Below are 18,649 nucleotides of genomic sequence, written 5' to 3' on the forward strand. Positions count from 1 at the left end.
TTTTTTTTTTTTTTTTTTTTTTTTGTCCTTGTATTTGTGTGATGTATTAACATTGATTTGCCTATGTTGAACCATCTCTGTATTCCTGGGATGAAGTCTTACTTGATATGATGTATGATCTTTTTGTGATTTGTAGTATTCTGTTTGCCAGTATCTTATTGAGGATTTTTGTTTCTGTGTTCATTAGGGAGATTGGCCTGTAGTTCTTTTGATTACCCTGAGGTAATGCTGTCTTCGGGAATAACTTTGGGGAGTACACCTTCCCTTTTGATTTCATTAAAGCAATGAAAGATTATTGGCATTAGATCTTGCTTAAAGTCGAATCCATTAGGACCTGGCTTTTCTGGGTGGTAGGTTGTTTATTACTGCATGTTACTGGATTATTTGGAGTTTTAAAATCTTCTTGTTTCAGTTTTGGTAATTCCTATATATCTAGGAATTATCCATTTTCTGCATTCTCCAATTCATTGTGAAGTAGTTGCTAATCTAGTAATCTTCTGTATCAGCAGTGTCTTTTTCACCTTTTTCATTCTATTTGCATTGATTTGGATCTTTTCTTTCCTTTTTTTGATAAGATTAGGTTTGTCTGATTTGTTTATTCTTTCAAAGAACCATCAATTCATTGTAGAGCTCAACTCAATCGTGTAATAGAAATTCAAAGTTTTCCTTAAATTTAGGCTTCTACAGGTAATTTATGACTCATAAACTTAATCATGTTTCAGATACTTTAACGTCTACCTAAGATTTAGGAAATTTCAACTCATTACTGATGCTTTTCTTTCTATGTTGGTGGTAGTGGATTACTCCCTCTAACCTCTTTTGTATAAATGTAGAGTTTATTGACTATATTCAGTTGGTAGAGAAACTATCTCTACCCAAAGGGCTTCTGAGATGTAACTGCATGACTTTTTTTAGCTACTGCTAGTTAAAAACATCCTAGTCGTTTTACTCCTGAGATTATCAAACATAGAAAAATTGGTAATTGAAATTCTTGTACTTCAAGCCTTTCTCACATTTTTTAAATGATTATAAAGGAGTATAAAAATGGCTTTGATAAATTTTAACTGGAGCCATAATATGTTAACCAGGGAATAATGAGGAATAGAACATGGCTGTGAATCATGCCTAACTAGGGTTATTTCTTAACACTCTCTTTAAATTGTGAAAACCTTAAGCAAATAACAGCCTCTTTTAGTATTCCCTAGTATTTAAAATATGATAATAAAATATGAATAATCTTGTGGAAGACCTGGTTTTAAATGAAATACTATCTGTAAGGCATTTAGTGCAATGTTTACCACTTATTAGGCCCACAATTAAGTATAATACTTCATCACCATTGTTGTCCTTTTTGCTTTATCTCACATTAGGTGTTGTAGACCAAGATTGATTTAAAAAAAAATTTTTTTTTGGGTGGAAATTTGTAGTGTTATCCAGAGTGTTCTCAAACCGGTGGGCTCAGGCAGACCAGCCCCCGGCCCCTTCTTCCCCCTTTCCTTTTTCAGACAGGGTCTCACTGTTTATAATTCAAGGCTGGCCTCAAACTCACAGCAATCCTCCTACTTCAGATTCCCCAGTGCTGGAATTACAGATGTGCATCACCACACACAGTTTAGCCTCTTCCTCAACTTCCCAAGTAGATTTGATTTCTGCTACTTCATTTCTACTTGGAACAAATGGCCTCTCTATAAACTGCACGTTTAAAGACGTTTTTTCCTAAATTCCTTTCTTGCTTTAAATGTTTTATTTGCTTCACCTTTTCCATAAGGCATGCATTAAAGTATTGGCCAAGAACATGATAGTTAAGATAGGCTATTTTTGCCAGGCGTGGTGGTGCACGCCTGTAATCCCAGCACTCTAGAGGCTGAGGCAGGAGGGTCACTGTGAGTTTGAGACCAGCCTTGGCTACACATTGAGTTCTAGGTCAGTCTCACTACATAAGTGAGACCCTGTCTCCAAAAAAAAAAAAAAAAAATGATGGGCTGTTTTTCTATTACTGACATGAAGAATAATATTGGTACAGTAACATCCTTCTAAGAGATGCTATTGTATGTTGTTAAAACACAAATTACTGAAATAAAATATTTTCCTTTAGGAGTCATCTTGTTTTGTAAAATTAAGACTACTAAAAAATTATCATTTTTTACCATTTCATTAAATTTTAGAACTTTGGTAGCCTGTATGCACAAGGAATGGAAGAGCAAAACTTTATATGTACTAGACACTACTTAATGTCCTTTGTTATATCATGTTGTCATTTGTTCAAGCAAATATTTGCTTAGTGTTTACCACCAGCTAGAGAATACAGGATACAGGGCCGGGGATTTATCTAAGTGGTGCCACCACCTGCCTTGTAAGCACAAGGTCCCTAGTTCAATCCCTGGTACCTCCTCCCCTGCAAAAAAGAAAATGCAGGATACAGAGCTTCCTATGTCCTCAATCTGTTGAGTCAGTAGGAGTGGATCTCCTAGCACATTGACATGTAGCAAAGCACACTGAATATTATTAACCTTAAAATCTCCCTGAGTTTACGTAGGCTTTGCTGATAAAGCATGAACAAGATTGAACTGTCTTCAGCCCTCTTCCAGTGAAGGTCGTGCTGTTTATCAAGGCCCTCAGTGCTCTTCATCGTGGGTCCTCTAGTTACCTTGTGCTATCTGGAGGCCTTCTAGTCAACTGGTTAACATGAACTGTCAGGGTCCAACAGGGTCCATAGTAAAATTCCATGGATTTAGAGGTCACCTCCCAGAAACCAAGGACAAAGATTTATTCTGCAAAGCAGGGACACGCTTTTATTGTACAAGACCCAACTTCAGATTCTTGACAGAGCTCTTTACTCAGAAAAAGAATAAAGGATTATTATTGCCTTAGAACAACTCAGAAATGCAGTTTATTTTTCTTGATCATTATGATATGTGTTTGCATTTAATGGACTGTACTGTTTTTTTAATGTCTGTTAACTTTTTCCCCAATTCTTACATTTTTGTTAGTTCATCTTAATTTTACAAAATACTGAATTTCATTGTAGCTTTTTTATATAGCATAATTTGATCATTCATTCCCCCTTACTCTCCCTTAGACCCCTCTTCCTGATCCACTTTTTTTTTTTTGTACTGGGGGTCAAACTCAGGACCTTGTGCTTCCGATCCACTTCTAATATTCTTTTTTTCTTTTTCGTATATATTTGTTACTGCCTGTCAGTTTTACAAAATATTGAGTTTGTACTATATTCATACACGTGTACAATGTAATTTGATTGTCTCCATCCTCCCATGACCCTCTCTTACACTCTTCTCTGTGCTCCTTCTTCCCTCCTTTTCTCTAGTGCTCTCCCTTCTGTTGTTTCACCTTATTTTTCAGATTCCATATATTAGGGAAAATGTGATGTTTTCACTTAAAAATTCTATTCTTTTTCCTAAAAGTGATAGAAATGTGTTCTTTATGGCTGAACAATACTCCACTGAATGTACATAACACATTTTCTAGCTATGTTCATCTGTTGATGGGCACCTAGGTTGGTTTTGTATCTTAGCTATTGTGAATTGTGCTGCAGTAAACTTGAGTGTGTGATTGTCCATATAGTATGATGACTTTGATTCCTTCCTATATACCAGCGAGTGGTATATAGCTGGATCATGTGGAAGTTCTATTTTAGGGTTTGCTTTTGTTTTGGTTTGGTTTTTTTAAAGACAGCATCTGGCTGTGCAGTTCAGGGTGGCCTACTCACTGTGTGGTCTACGCTGGCCTCAACTGAACTCAAGGTGATCCTCCTGCTTCAGCCTCCCAAGTGCTGGAATTATGGGCATGTGCCTCCACAGCTGGTTGGCACTGTTTTTAGTTTTTTGAGGAACCTCCATACTTAGTTCCACATTGGCTGTATTAATTTACATTCCCACCAGCAGTGTAGAAATACTCAGTTTTTCCCTGTTCTTGCCAGCATTTGTTTAGTTAGTATTCTTCATGATTCCCATTGTGACTTGTGTGAGATGAGGTCTCAGTGTTTTGATTTGCATTTTCTTAATGGCTAAAGATGATGAATAATTTTCCATATACTTGCAATTTTTAAAAATGGTCATTTGCCCATTTCATTGAGCCATTTGGGGTGTGTGTGTGTGTGTGTGTGTGTGTGTGTGTGGTGGAGTTTGAGTGTTTTATAAGTTCTAGATAATTCTCTGTTGGAAGAATAGCTGGCAGAATTTCTCCTATTGTCTCTTCTCTCATGTTTGCTGAACAGAAACTTTAATTTGAAGTTGCATTTGTTGACTATTATTTCTCACACTACTAGAGACCAATTCAGGCAGCTTTTGCATGTGCCTATGGCTTTATGTGTTTCCCCGGTGTTTTCTTGTGGCAGTTTCAACATTTCAGGTCTTATGCCTAAGTCTTTCATCTGTTTCAAATTGATTTTTGTGCAGAATGAGAGATTGGGATCTAGTTGCAGTCTTCTATATATGGTTATCCATTTCCCCCCAGCGTCATTTGCTAAAAAGGCTCTTTTCTTCAATATACATTTTTTATTCTAGTCTCAATAATCAGATGGCTGTAGTTGTATAGTTTGTTTCTGTGTTCTCTATTTTATTTAATTTGTCTATATATCTATCTTCATGCCAGTACCAAGATGTTTTTGTTACTGTGGCTATGTGATAATTTGAAATTGGTTATTGCTCCAGCTTTGCTTTTTTTTGAGACAGGGTCTCACAATGTAGTTGAGATTGACCTGAAGCTTACTGTGTAGCCCAGGCTGGTTTTGAACTCACAGTGATCCTCCTGCCTCAGCCTCCGGAGTGGTGGGATTACAGGCGTGCACCACCACGCCCCACATGTGGCAAGTTTTGTTTTATTTTGTTTTTTGAGACAAGGTCTCAGTATGTAGTTCAGGTTGGCCTTAAACTCATTATGTAGCCCAGGCTGACGCAAACTCAATAATCCTCCTGCCTCAGCCTCCTGAGTGCTGGTATGACAGGCAAATGTCACCATGCCGGCTCTCTAGGTTTTTTTTTTTTTTAAGATTGTGAATTTTGGGGCCTGGGATTTAGCTCAGTGGTTCCGCAAGTACAAGGACCGGAGTTCATTCCCCAGTTCCGAAAAAAAAAGAAAGAAAAAAGATTGTGAATTTTTAAAGATTGGGATTTTTCTGATTTCTTTTTTCAGCTGGTTCATCATTGCTGTATAGAAAAAAATATTTTTTAATGTTTATTTTTGTCTGTTTTCCCCTAGATTCCTAGGGAAAGTGTGTATGTTATATCTTTCTCTGAATCTAGCTTATTTCATTTAACATGATCTCCATGTTCCTCCCATTTTTCCTGCAAATAGCATGATTTAATTTGTTTTTATGAACAACACTGCATTGTATATATTTCTTTACCCATTCATCCATTAATGAGCACATAGGCTGATTCCATGTTACACATTGTATCTAAATAAACCATGGGTATGGCAGTATCTCTATAATATGCTGACTTTAATTCCTTCAGGTGTATACCAAGGAGTGGTATAGCTGGATCAAATGAGTTTGTTTTTAGCTTTTTGAGACACATACCTACTGATTTCTAATTTACATTTTTCTCTTCAACAGTATGTAAGATACAATTGTATTGTATTTCTCCCTGTATCTAGAGATTGAACTGAGGACATTTGCCCTGAATTACACCCCCAGCCCTTTTTTTACTTTTATTTTTTATTTCTTTCTTTCTATCTATCTATCTATCTATTTATTTATTTTGGTACCAGGGATTGAACTCAGGACCTTTTACATGCAAGGCAGGCGCAGTTATTTTTAATTTTGACACAGGATTCTTACCAAATTGCCCAGGCTGGGCTCAAACTTTCAATTCTCCTGCCCCAGCCTACCAGAGCGGTGGAAGTACAGGTTTGAACCACCATTTCTGTTCACTCTCTTTTTGTTTATTTTTTGCAATACCAGGGATTGAACTCAGGACTTTGTGATTGTGAGACAGGCGGCAGTGCCTCTGAGCTAAATCCCCAGCTCTGTTCACTCTTTTTTTTTTTTTTTTTTGGAGGGGGGCGGATACAGGGTCTCTCTATGTAGTTCAAGCTAGCCTTGAACTCAGTGTGTAGCCCAGGCTGGCCTTGAACTCATGGCGATCCTCCTGCCTCTGCCTCTTCAATGCTGGGATTACAAGTGTGCACCACCACATCTGGCTTTTGTTCACTCTTAACATGGCACATACTTCACAATCTTTCCCTCATTGTTACCACTGCAAATCAATGTATAGTGGTTATTTGTTATTTTCTATTTTAAATACTCTTGTAATTTTGAAGATTCAACTGATGAATCTCACAAAACATTTTGGTACTTTTGAGTTGATTGATAGAATTGTGTGTTGGAATCATGATTGAGGACATAAGTAATAATAAGTGAAAACATGTCTGTTACAACAGTCTTTTTTTTTTTTTTAAACAACATTAGTTTAATACTGTGTTTTTATATTTTCAGGAAACTACTAAAAGTTCCTGTGGAACCAAAGTAGAATTATATAAGAACATAATGGGTAAGTTATATAAAGGCAGTTTCTCTGTTTCAGTTAGTAGAAGTTAGGTTTTTTTTTTAAATCTATTAAAGAAAGCTAAGGTTCTGAGTCATTAATACAAGTAAGAAAATAGCTAAATTGAAATTAGTTTACTGTATATTCCTGAAAGGCAGATCAGTAATGATATTGTACCAGATCTAGTTGGTAAGATCTGATTAATAACTGTACCTTCAGAAATTTGTAACTTTCCTAACAAGCATAAAATGGTTTGTCTTGTGAAATATATTAGAAACAATTTTAAATTGAAATAATTGATATTTAAGTTTTTTAGATATTAGCAAAAAATTGCTAAAAAAAATTCTGTGCGTTTGAATACTCAGTTTCCAAGTTAGTTACATCTTGTATTCCTCTGGATTTTTTTTTTATGAAAAATTGCAAAACTAATACACTCATAGCTTTCATTGAATAGTTATGTTTTGCCATATTTACTTTCTCTGCATGTTGTGCACTGCTTCTCTACTGTTCAGTATTTATACAACAACACTTCGCAATTAAATACTTCCACATGTGTCTTCTAATTTAGCCCATTTTAGGATTTCTCAATTGTTTCAATAGTGTTCTTCACAGCAGGTTTTTTGATTTTTTTGTTTTTGTTTTTTTAATCTAGGACCCAATAAGGGGTCACTTACTGTATTAACTTGTTTCTTTGGTGTCCTTGTTTTGTTTTGGTTTTGAGACAGAGTCTCACCATATAGTCCAGGGTAGCCTAGAACACACTAGCAGCCCCAGACTGGCTTCAAACTTGTGATTCTCCTACCTTAGCCAGAGTTCTGGGACTACAGACATGAGCCACCATACACAGCTTCTTTAGTGTCCTTTAAGTGTTTGCCTACTTTGAGGGGTATGGAGAAAGTTCTTTGGTGACAAAAAGTTAACGTTGGGCCGACTACTGTGGCTAAAGCTAGCACTGTGGCAGTACAGATATCTGGTAACAGATCTGTTCTCACTTCTTTTTACTTATTTTTATTGTGGTGGTAGTGCAAGGGATTGAACCTAGGGCCTTGTACATGGTAGGCAACTACACTACCACTGAGCTGCATCACCTAGTCCCTCTACTTTGAATTTTTAAAGATTGATATTTTGTGTTACTTCAATCATCCAATAATTTATTTACTTTTTAATTTAATTTAATTTATTTATTTTTGGTTTTTTGAGACAGGGTCTCACCATGTAGTTGAGACTGACCTGGAACTCACTATGTAGCCCAGCCTGGTCTCGAACTCACAGCAATCCTTCTGCCTCAGCCTCCTGAGTGCTGGGATTACAGGCGTGTGCCACCAATCCCAGCTGTCATCCAATAATTTAAATTGACAAATAGTTTTAAGATTGCTTTTGGAAATGTAATGCTGAGTAAAAGAAGCTTTAACTTATAGATTTGGGGCTTGCCAAAGGAAGGTTTTCTCATATGACATATAAACATTCAACCATAAACTATTCATTTTCTTTCTTTCTTTTTTTAATTTTTTAAAATTTTTTTATTTTTTGGTACCAGGAAGCAAACTCAGGACTTTGTGCTTGCCAGGCAGGCAAGAAACCTCTGAGCTAGGTGCCCAGCCCTGCATTTTATTTCTTTTTTTTTAAATTTAATTTAATTTATTGGTACATTCTAGGTAGACAGTACAGCTACATTCATTACTGGGATCTTGTACCTGCATTTTATTTCTTATAAAGCATTTCACATGATATAATTGAAGTCATACTATTTAAATATTTTTGTCTTAGGCTTCACATTTGAATGTGCTGTTTTAGTCACAAATAAATGCTTCCTTGAAAATTTCTGATAGATTTTTCATCAGTGTTATATCCTTTGATACAGTTTATATGACAGTGGAAGATATTTAGAGTAAAGTAGGATGTTAAAAACTTTAAAATCTTGCTGGGTGTGGTGGTGCATACCTGTAATCCTAGCACTTGGGAGGCTGAGACAGGAGGATCACTATGAGTTTGAGACCAGCCTGGGCTATATAGTGAGTTCCAGGTCAGTCTCAACTACATAGTGAGACCCTGTCTCAAAAAACAAAAACAAAAACAAAACAAAAAAAAATTTTAAATCTTGGTAATGTTATCTTACAGAAATGTTTTTGGTCTTGAATTCCTCAAATGTTAACCTTGGTAAACCTAATTCATCTATCTATCCTTTTTTCCCTCCCTCATGCCCTGGCATCAAACCCATGAACAGCTTTCTACCTTTGAGGTACATCCCTAGTACTTTTTTTTTTTTTTTGGGGGGGGGTACTAGGGATTGAACACAGGACCTTGCGCTTGCAAGGCAGGTGGTAGCACCACTGTTAGTTTTTATTTGGACCTGGCTTTGCTAATTTTTCCAGTTTGGCCTCAAATATATGATCCTTTTGCCTCAGCCCCTCCCACATAGCTGGGATTATAGATGTGTGCCATCATTCCAGGCACTGTTTGTTTTTAATACATATGTAATGCAAAACTCATTTCACTACTTACTTTCCTTCAGATGGTGAGGAGAAAACCTATGGTGGCTGTGAAGGCCCTGATGCAATGTATGTCAAATTGATATCTTCTGATGGTCATGAATTTATTGTAAAAAGAGAACATGCACTAACATCAGGAACAATAAAAGCCATGTTGAGTGGCCCAGGTAAGTATAGTTCTTTGTTTTCCTTTGTGCATCTTTTGTTTGTTGAATCTTTTTTTTAAGTTGAATCAAACAACTCTTAGCATTTAAAATGAAAGTTTCTCTTCTTTTCTTTTTGGTTTTTTTTGAGACAGGGTCTCACTATGTAGTTGAGACTGACCTGGAACTCAGTATACAGCCCAGGCTGGTCTTGAACTCACAGTGATCCTCCTGCCTCAGCCTCCTGAGTGCTGGGATTACAGGCATGCGCCACCACGCCCGGGGAGAGTTTCTCTTATAATATTATTGCATGATTATATTGATTGGAAAAAAAGTTGGTTTCTACCATTTTCTGTTCTTAAAGACTGAGTCATGATTTTGTTCTAGTTATATTTAAAGTATAGAAGTCATCACCTCCCAGATTTGTATTCTTAATCTTTTTTTCTTGAAATATTTTTTCTTGAAATAAAATTTTTTAACCTTAAAAATTCACAAAGTTTTAAAGTGTACAATTTAGTTGCATGCGCTACATTCACAGTGTTTTGAGACTGTCACTTCTAATTCCAAGACAATTTCATCACTCCAAAAGGAAACTCCATACTCATTAAGCTATCATTATCTCTTCTGTCCCTAGCACTATTCAGCAACTACCAATCTGCTTTTTAAATTTCCCTGTTCTAAGTCGGGCATGGTGGCACACGCCTGTAATCCCAGCACTTGGGAGGCTGGGACAGGAGGATTGCTGTAAGTTTGAGACCAGCCTGGGCTACATAGTGTGTTCCAGGTCAGTCTCAACTACATAGTGAGACCCTGTCTCAAAAAAACACAAAACAGTAAATTTACCTGTTCTAGACACTTCATACAAATGGAATCATAAAATGTGTCTGGCTTTTTTTCACTTGACATTAATGTTTTTAGGGTTCATCCATGTGGTGGGTAGCATGTATAGCAGTAGTACTGCAGTCCTTTTTATGGCTACGTGAAAGTGTAGTGGGTGAATATGTCACATTTTGTTTATCTGTTCATTAGTTGATGAACTTTTTGGGTTGTTTCCACCTTTAGGCTGTGATGAATAGTGCTGCTCTGAACATTTATGTATAGATTATTTGTTTTCTACCTTCTTTTGTTTCTTTAACGTATATTCCTTGTAGTGGAATTGTTTAATCATATGTTTAGTTTCTGGAGGAACCACCAAGTTGTTTCCACAGCAGATGAATAATTTTCTTAGCACAGTAGGGTTTTTATATGTCTTGGCCAATATTTCCTATTGTCTCTTTTGTTTTGGGGGGTGGTTTTTTCCTTTTTTTTCTTTTTCCAGTACTGGGGATTGAACCTGGAATCTTGCAGTATCACTGTGGTATACCCACTCCTCCTTTTCAAAGCAAAGCCTTTGCTGGTACATGTTAGATAAACATAATGATAACATTCATCTTAGGGAATTTGTTCCCATACATGTTATATCTTGCTTTTTTTCCCATTCTCTCCTTGACCCTTCTTCCCCTCCTTATTTACAAAAGCTTTGTTTCCATTTTTTCCTTCTATTCTCTTTATCCCTTCTCTTTTCTTTCCCCCACCCCCTCTCATGTTCTTTTTCTCATTTGAACATTTTCTTCCCATTTCCCAATATCTGTTATACATTTTGGTCCTTGTTTCCACTTTTGGTTCCTCATGCCAGAGAGATAATGTGGTATTTAAACATTTGTGCCTATCTCACTTAAAATTACGGTCTCAAGGTGCATCCATTTAGCTAGAAATGTCTCAAGCTCATCTTTCTTTGTAGCTGAGTAGTACTCCATTGTATAAAAACTCACATCTTTATCAATTCAATCAGTTGATTGGCATTTGGGCTGTTTCCAAGAGCTAAATTCCTGGCCCTCCAAGATTTAGCTGTTAAAAACTATGCCACTATAAATATAGGTGTGCATATATTGCTGTAGTTATAATGCTTTTAATTCTTTTGGAAAGATAACAAGAAGGGGAATGGCTGGCTCAAACAGAACCTCAAGTTTTAATTTTTTCAGGAATCTCCACCCTGGTTTCCACAGTGGTTCTACCAGTGTACACTCCACCAGTCTGCACCAACAGTGGGAAAAGGTTTCTTTATCCCCACAGCCCTGCCAGCATTTATTGGTGATTTCTTTTCTTTTTGGGTGGTACTGGGCATTGAACTTGGGGCCTTTTGATTGTGAGGCAGGTGGCAGTACCACTGAGATAAATCCTGGCTGTTTGGTTGATTTCTTGATGTCAGCCGTTCTTTCTGAAGTGAGATAGAATCTCAGCATTGTTTTAATTTGAATCTCTGGAATGACCGGTGATGTTGAACATTTTTTCAAATATTTATTTGCTGTTTCTCTTTCTTCATCTGAGAGGTGTCTCTTCATTTCAGATACTCATTTTGGATTGATTCTTTAAATTTGGGGGAATCTGTTTTTTTTTAGTTCTTTATGTATTCTGGATATTAATTCTTTTTCTGAGGAACAGCTGGCAAAAGTATTTTCCCACATCATGAGTTGTCTCTTCACTGTGTTGGTGCTTTCTTTTGCTGTACAAAAGCTTTTTAATAAGATGAGATCCGAGGGCCAGGGACTTAACTCAGTGGAGCCGCCACCTTCCTCCCAAGCGCAAGGTCCAGAGTCTGATCCCTGATATCAAAAAAAAAAAAAAAAGATGAGATCCCAGTTGTTGATTCTTTCTGATATTTCCTGTGTGATCAGCTTTGTTCATAAAGTCTTTGCCTACACCAATGTCTTCAAGAGTTCTATCTATGCTATATTCTAGCAGATTTAGTGTTTCTGTTTTAATATTTAGATCTTTGATGCAGTTTATTTCAGTCTAGTGTGTGATGAAAGATACGGGTCTAGATTTAGTCTTCGGCATGTGGAAAGCCAGTTTTCTAGCATCATTTATTGAAGAGTCTGTCTTTCTTCAAGTGAAAGTGTTTGGCTCCTTTGTCAAAGATAAGGTCACAGCCTTTTTTTTTTTTTTTTTTTTGGTGCTGGTGATCGAACTCTGGTATCACATTGTTCTGATTACTACATCTTTGCAGTAAGTTGGAAATAGGGCTTTGTGAGGGCTGAGGATTTAGCTCAGTGGCACTGCTCCTGCCTCACAAGCGCAACATTCTGAGTTCGATCCCTGGCACCCAAAAAAAAGAAATAGGGCTGTGTGAGGCTTCTAATTTTAATTTGTTTCAATGTTTTTTGGTTATTTAGTGTCCATTGCAATTCCTTTTCTGTATTTTTAGTATGAAAATATTAAACAGAAATAGTGAGAATACTGTAATAAACCTCCATATACTCATCAACCAACTTTAATATTAATATTTCATTTTATTAATATTTTATTAACATTTTGTCCATCATATCTCATTTTACCTATTGTCCCTAGCCCTCCCCACTTTTTAGTATTTTAAGCAAATCTCTGACTTTGTGTCATAGTTCTTATGTACCTTTTTAATAGAGACCATCAGGTTTTTAGAGAAACAAGGTCATTTATATATGTCCACGTTTTATTGTTGTTGTTGTTGTTATTCTTGTGGTTTTGGTGCCGGGTATCCATCTTGGGCCCTTGCACTTTCAAGGCAGGAGCTGGAACCACTAGCTAAATCCCTGGCGCAATGTCCACATTTTAGATAAATTTAATATTTCCTTAGCAAGGCCCTGAGTTGAATTCCTGGTAACCAAAAAAAAAAAAAAGAATAGTAGAGATTTGATTAGATTCTGCTTCTTATTTCTAATCAAGGATACTTTTTTTTTTTTTTTAGTTTTTTGAGACAGAGTCTTGCCATTAGTTTAGGCTGGCCTCAAACTTGCTATAATTCTCCTTAGCCTCCTGAGTGCTGGGATTATAGGCCTGTGCCACCATGCCCAGCTATAAGTGCTATTTTTGTATCCCCTCAATCTTGTGAAGGTTTTTTTTTTCTTTTCTCTCCTGTTTAATGGTTTTGGGGATAGGTTCAGCACTTTGTGCACTAACTGTATTCCTGTTATATCACATCTTTTAGCAACGTCCAGATTGGTAAAGTGGGCTCCAGGATTGTCAGACTGATTCGCCCATGAAAACTCCCTACTCTGGTTTTCATGTAATGGTTTTGGCATTCATTGTGACTATTGTGATTCACTTCATTGGTGATTACAAAATAGCTATAATTTTTTCTGTCTTTATTGACTAGAATCATTCTATAAAGAAATATTTTATTACACCAGGCCAAGTGGAGATTGCCTGTAATCCCCAGCACTCTGGGAGGCTGCAATATTAAGCCTAGCCTGGACAAATTAGTCATTTAGCAAGATCCTGACTCAAAATGAAAAATTAAAACGGACTGGGGATACAGCTCAGTGTGAAGATTTTGGGTTCAATCCCTAGTACTGCCAAAAAACTCCTATTTTGATTACTTTGAAATACAGTCTATGAAAAGATACAAGTTTATATAAAGATAAAATGTTTGCTACTGGTGTTTCCTCTTCCTTCCTCTTCCTCTTTTTCCTCTCTCTTTTCCTCTTCCTCTTCCGTTTTGTTTTTATTTTACTTTTTCTTGGTACTGGGGTTTGAACCCAGGGCTTTCATAGTGAGCTACAACCCAGCCCTTTTTAAAATTTTTATTTTGAAGTAGAATCTTGCTAAATTGTCCAGCCTGGACTAGAACTTGGAACCACCCCCTGCTTTAGCCTCCCAGAATACAAGCATTATAAGGTATATGCCACCATGCCTGGATTAGTGGAGATGTTTTAGTTGTGAGTTTTGGTGTTACAAACTTATAACTTTAATATTTAATGTTTTTTCAGTTCCTTCCAGGCATTCTTGGGGGTTCGCTATGATGCCCTTCTAGGCTGGCCATGAATTCTTAGGCTCAAGAAAACCTCCTACCTCAGCCTCCTCAGGAGCTGGGAATAGAGGTGCATTCCACTGTACTTGATGGCAGTCATTCTTACTGATGCTGAAATTATTCACTTTTTATGCCAGAAAGAGCCTTATCGGTTTGGTTCTTACACGCTTTTGACGTGGTATCACTAGGATAGCTGTACTACTTTCTGTAATAAGTTTTCACAGGCTTGTCCTATACAGTATTCTTCAATCCTAAAGCAGTTTTTTTTTTCAGAGTCCTGAGTGCTAGGGAGATGCACTGCTCTGGGTATTTATTTAGTGCTAGGAGTTGAACACAGGTCCTGACACATGCTAGGAAAGTGCTGTGCTACTAAGCTATACTTTCTCCACCCCATTCCCTTTGGGTCTCGCTGTATTTAAATTGCCCAACCTTAACTTTGAGATCCTCCTGCCTCAGCCTTCAGAGTACCTGGGATGACAGGCCTGTAGCAATTCATCCTGCTGATTTTAGGCTTTCATGCTAGACAGTGCAAAGAATTGCTTTTGGGGGAATAATCACAAATGCCAACAACATTTTAGATTAAAATTTCCCCCTTTTTTTGGACCAGGAGTTAAACTCGGGACCTTGCACTTACAAAGCAGGCGGTGGAACCACTGAGCTAAATCCCTAGCCCTGGATTTCCTTTATTTTTATTTATGTATTTTTATTTATTTATTGTGTTTGTTTGTTTGTGTTTTGGGACAGGGTCTCACTATGTAGTTGAGACTGACCTGGAACTCACTATGTAGCCCAGGCTGGTCTCAAACTCACAGCAATCCTCCCACCTCAGCCTCCCAAGTGCTGGGATTGTAGGCATGCACCACCATGCCCGGCTTCCTTTATTTTAGAAACAAGTTTTATCTGGGAAGGAGCAGGAAACCATTCAGCCCAAAAGTATTGTTTTCATAAAACAGAATGAAATAGAGCCAGAGATACAGCTTAGTAGTAGAGCACTTGCCTACCATGAATAATACCCTTATTTCATTCCCTAGTATTGCAAAAATGGGGGCTTGTTGTGGTAAGGTATTGTGGCATGCTGCAATATGAATGCATTTCCAAAACATGCTCCCTGAGAGAAAGCTGACACTTAATATGATTTCATTTGCATGAAATATACAGATTAAGTAAATCCATATGGATAGAAAGCAGATTAGTATTTGACAAAGCCTGGAGAAACTGGGGATAACTGCTTAATGGTTTGTGGTTTTATTTCGGCTTGATGGAATATTTTGGAGCCAAGGCAAGAGGACTGCAAGCTCAAGCCCAGCCTGGGCAACTTAGTGAGACCCAGTCTCAAAAGTAAATAAATAACAAGGACTAGAGAAGTGGCTCAGCATTGGAGTACCCTGAGATTCAATCTCTAATCAGGCCCAAAAAAGAAAAGTAGTTTTGGAACTGTGTTGGTTGTACACTAAATGCCATGGAGTTGTATACTTTAAAATGGTTGATTATATGAACTTCGCCTTAACAAAGAAAAACTAGTACTAGAGTCCAATAGGTACCTGTTGATAATATTTTGTATGCATAGTCGAGAAAGGTTTACTGGCAAACCAGAGTTTACTTCGTTGTGAATTGTTTGCTGCCCTCTTCCTTTCATACCCTCACCCACATAGAAAGTATAAGTCTTACTGCCACATTCTCAGAAAATGTATTTTTAGATATGAAATGCCTTTTGTATTCATTACACAGTGCCAGTACTAGACTGTTAAACATTTTGTCCCTCTGAGTAAAGGCTAAACAATGTTGCATATGTGGCTAAAAATAATTTGATGGATGTCTGAAAACTATGAGGTACTATTAAACAAAGAGAAGATTCTCATGAGTGTATACTATTAACATGAGCATTTTTATTTTTCTTTAGCAGTATTGAGTATTGAAGCCAGAGTTACCTTACCACTGAACCACATCCCCAGCCCTGTTTATTTTTTTATTTTTAGACAGGGGCTCACGAAGTTGCCCAAGCTGACCCTGCTCATGGCATATTTTTTTAAAAAACTAAAGGAGGCAATAGTGGATTTCCTTGCCAGAGTGATTTAAAAAAAATAATAATATGTCTTGGGCTGGGGGTGAAGCTCAGTGGTAGAGCATGTGTTTAGCATGCACAAGGCCCTGGGTTCCGGCCCAAGTGCAACAAGGTATTTCTCATTATCTAGTATATATATTCACTCACAGCCAAAAAGCCAAATTAGAAAATCTATTAGTTGCTGTGACATTTTTATGTAGCAGTTCAGTACAGCATAGAACTCCTGCTAATCTGTGAAGACTTGATTCCTCAAACTGAATCTTCTAAAAGAATGATTTAGTTTTTTTCTTTTTAATCCTTTTCACCTTTCAGTAATCAGACCATCAAGAGTCTTAGGAAAAGCTGTTTAAGTCTCCAGACTATGGGGTAGAATTAGAATTTTAAAATTCGGTCTTGATGAATCTCAAACTCTGTTTTAATACAGTTTTTTATGTTGTTTATATTCAAAAATCAGGTAATTTGTGAGTCGCTGTGTGGAGTTATTTGTTTGTTTGCTAGGAGTGCCATAGCAAAGGACAATGGACTGAATGGCTTAACCACCAAGACTGGAGTGTAGTCAGGGTTGAAAGTGTTGACAGGTTGATTTCTTCCGAGGCCTCTTTCCTTGCCGATGTAGATGGTCCTTTCCCTGTGTCTTCATATAGTCTTCCCCCTGTACCTGTTTGTATCCTGATCTGGTCTTGTGAAATCAGTCATATCATATCACCACCCAGAGACTTTATCTAACTTAGTGACATTTTTAAATACAGTCACATCATGAGGTACTAGGTACCTCCGTCATAGGAATTGGGGTTGGGGCAGTGTTCAGCCCATAACATACAACAATCCTTTTGTTTTACAGGTCAGTTTGCTGAAAATGAAACCAATGAGGTCAATTTTAGAGAGATCCCTTCACATGTGCTTTCAAAAGTCTGCATGTATTTTACCTACAAGGTTCGCTACACTAACAGCTCCACCGAGATTCCCGAATTTCCCATCGCACCTGAAATAGCACTGGAACTGCTGATGGCTGCGAACTTCCTAGATTGTTAAATAAAATAAATTATAATAAACTGTTAATTTTTCAGTATTTAATACTTGTAGATCAGGTAGTAATTTTTTCATATATAGCATGTTGCCTGTATGCAATTGAACTGTAAAGTTAATTGCAAAGCAGATTATCTTGTTTTTTGCATAGCAATCCGTTGGAATTTGTTTGCCACATCAGCAAATTAAGGACATTTTCACAAACAGAAATAAACAGATATGCCAATTCTTAGGTGGTTTTTGCCTTATCTTTTGGATGTAACTTTTAAAATTAGAACAATGATGATATAGCAAATGCCGGATGTAGGCATAAATGAACATGTTCTACAGGTAAATAATGGGGCTAAGTATTTTTATGCCTTTAGTGTTTTTCTTTAAAGTTCTCATAGCTACTGATAGTATTACTAGAGTTATGCAAATAATTACATGATAAACATGTTTATAACAGTTAAAACATTTTTATTACTAAAAGAATAAGTTTTTCTTAAATGTGTTTTTTATAAACTGCAGTATTGTTTAAGTGTATTGTGTTTTGTTTATTGCTGCAATTTAAGAACTTAATTTAAAAGCAATTTTGGAACATTACTAGGTACAACTTTTGGGACCTTAACTGTTTGAATTGTAGCCAGATGGTCAGCAAGTAAACTACATGACTTAAGAGTTCTATGTATTATGCATTTTGGGCAATCCAAAATGCTATATTTTTGTTTTACTATAAAGCTCCCTTTATACTTGTGATTCTTCTCTCATAGTCCTTTTTGAATATACTTCTACTTGTTTAAATATGTATTAAAACACTATGAGCTTTATCTAAATTTTAAAAGTAGGCAATTCTAGTCTTCCTCCACCCAACTGAAATAAGTTCCAATAAATATAGTACCATAATCAGTGGGTGTTCTGAATCCAAACTCATACATGTAAGAAAGTCATTCAGCCTTTATATTAGACAAACAAAATTGGAAAACTGATAGAGCATCTTTATTTAGACATGGGATAAGATGCACTAGAATTGAATTTAGTGTTGTCTCTGCCTTAAAACAAACTGTCACTGTAACATTTGTAAATTTAAATCATCCGTTTATTTCTTATTAAGACAAGTCTAGGGCAAGGGATTTGGCTCAGAGGTTTTGCTCCCTGCCGTGCAAGCACAAGGACCTGAGTTCGATCCCCGGTACCAAAAAAAAAAAAAAAAAAAAGACAAGCCTAAGCTGGCCATGATAGCACACACACCTGTAACCTTGGCTGTTTGGGAGGATCACTAGGTTGCAGCCAGTCTGGGCAGCTTTTTACAACTCTCAAAACAAAATACAAAAAAAAAAAAAAAAAAAAAAAAAAGCTAGAAATGAAGTTCTGTAGTAGAGCAACACTCCTGGGTTCCATCCCCAGTTCTGCCAAAAACTCAAAACAACAACAAAAACTAGCTTAATGCAGACCAACTTTTTCTGGAAATTAGAAAAACAAACAACAAAAAGTAGTACTTTTCTCTTAGAAAACCTAGTACTCTCCAGCTAACTTAAAGCAGTTAAGTATAAGTTGCATATTTTTAGTAAGTTCTTAAGACAGACTGATGTGTACTTTAGTATAAAAGATTATCAAGT

General features: G+C 36.7%; 1 protein-coding gene across 5 annotated transcripts in view; it reads left to right on the forward strand.

Annotated features, from left to right (window-relative positions):
- The window catches only part of Eloc (elongin C), a 28,728-nt gene extending 11,449 nt beyond the window's left edge, over nt 1-17,279 (forward strand). For 4 of the 5 annotated variants that reach the window (XM_010622418.3, XM_010622415.3, XM_010622417.2 and 1 more), the window contains exons 2-4: nt 6,458-6,512; nt 9,019-9,162; nt 16,867-17,279. In XM_010622418.3, coding sequence (XP_010620720.1) covers nt 6,509-6,512; nt 9,019-9,162; nt 16,867-17,057 — 339 coding nt within the window. In that variant the 5' untranslated portion in view covers nt 6,458-6,508 and the 3' untranslated portion in view covers nt 17,058-17,279. Of the gene's footprint in view, nt 1-6,457; nt 6,513-9,018; nt 9,163-16,866 lie in introns of those variants that run through there. The other variant, XM_033760507.1, reaches the window with a different exon arrangement.
- The last annotated feature ends 1,370 nt before the right edge of the window (nt 17,280-18,649 follow it).

The sequence above is a fragment of the Fukomys damarensis genome, unplaced genomic scaffold, assembly GCF_012274545.1.
Source record: "Fukomys damarensis isolate Sample0158 unplaced genomic scaffold, DMR_v1.0_HiC HiC_scaffold_5, whole genome shotgun sequence".
Taxonomy (NCBI): Eukaryota; Metazoa; Chordata; class Mammalia; order Rodentia; family Bathyergidae; genus Fukomys; species Fukomys damarensis.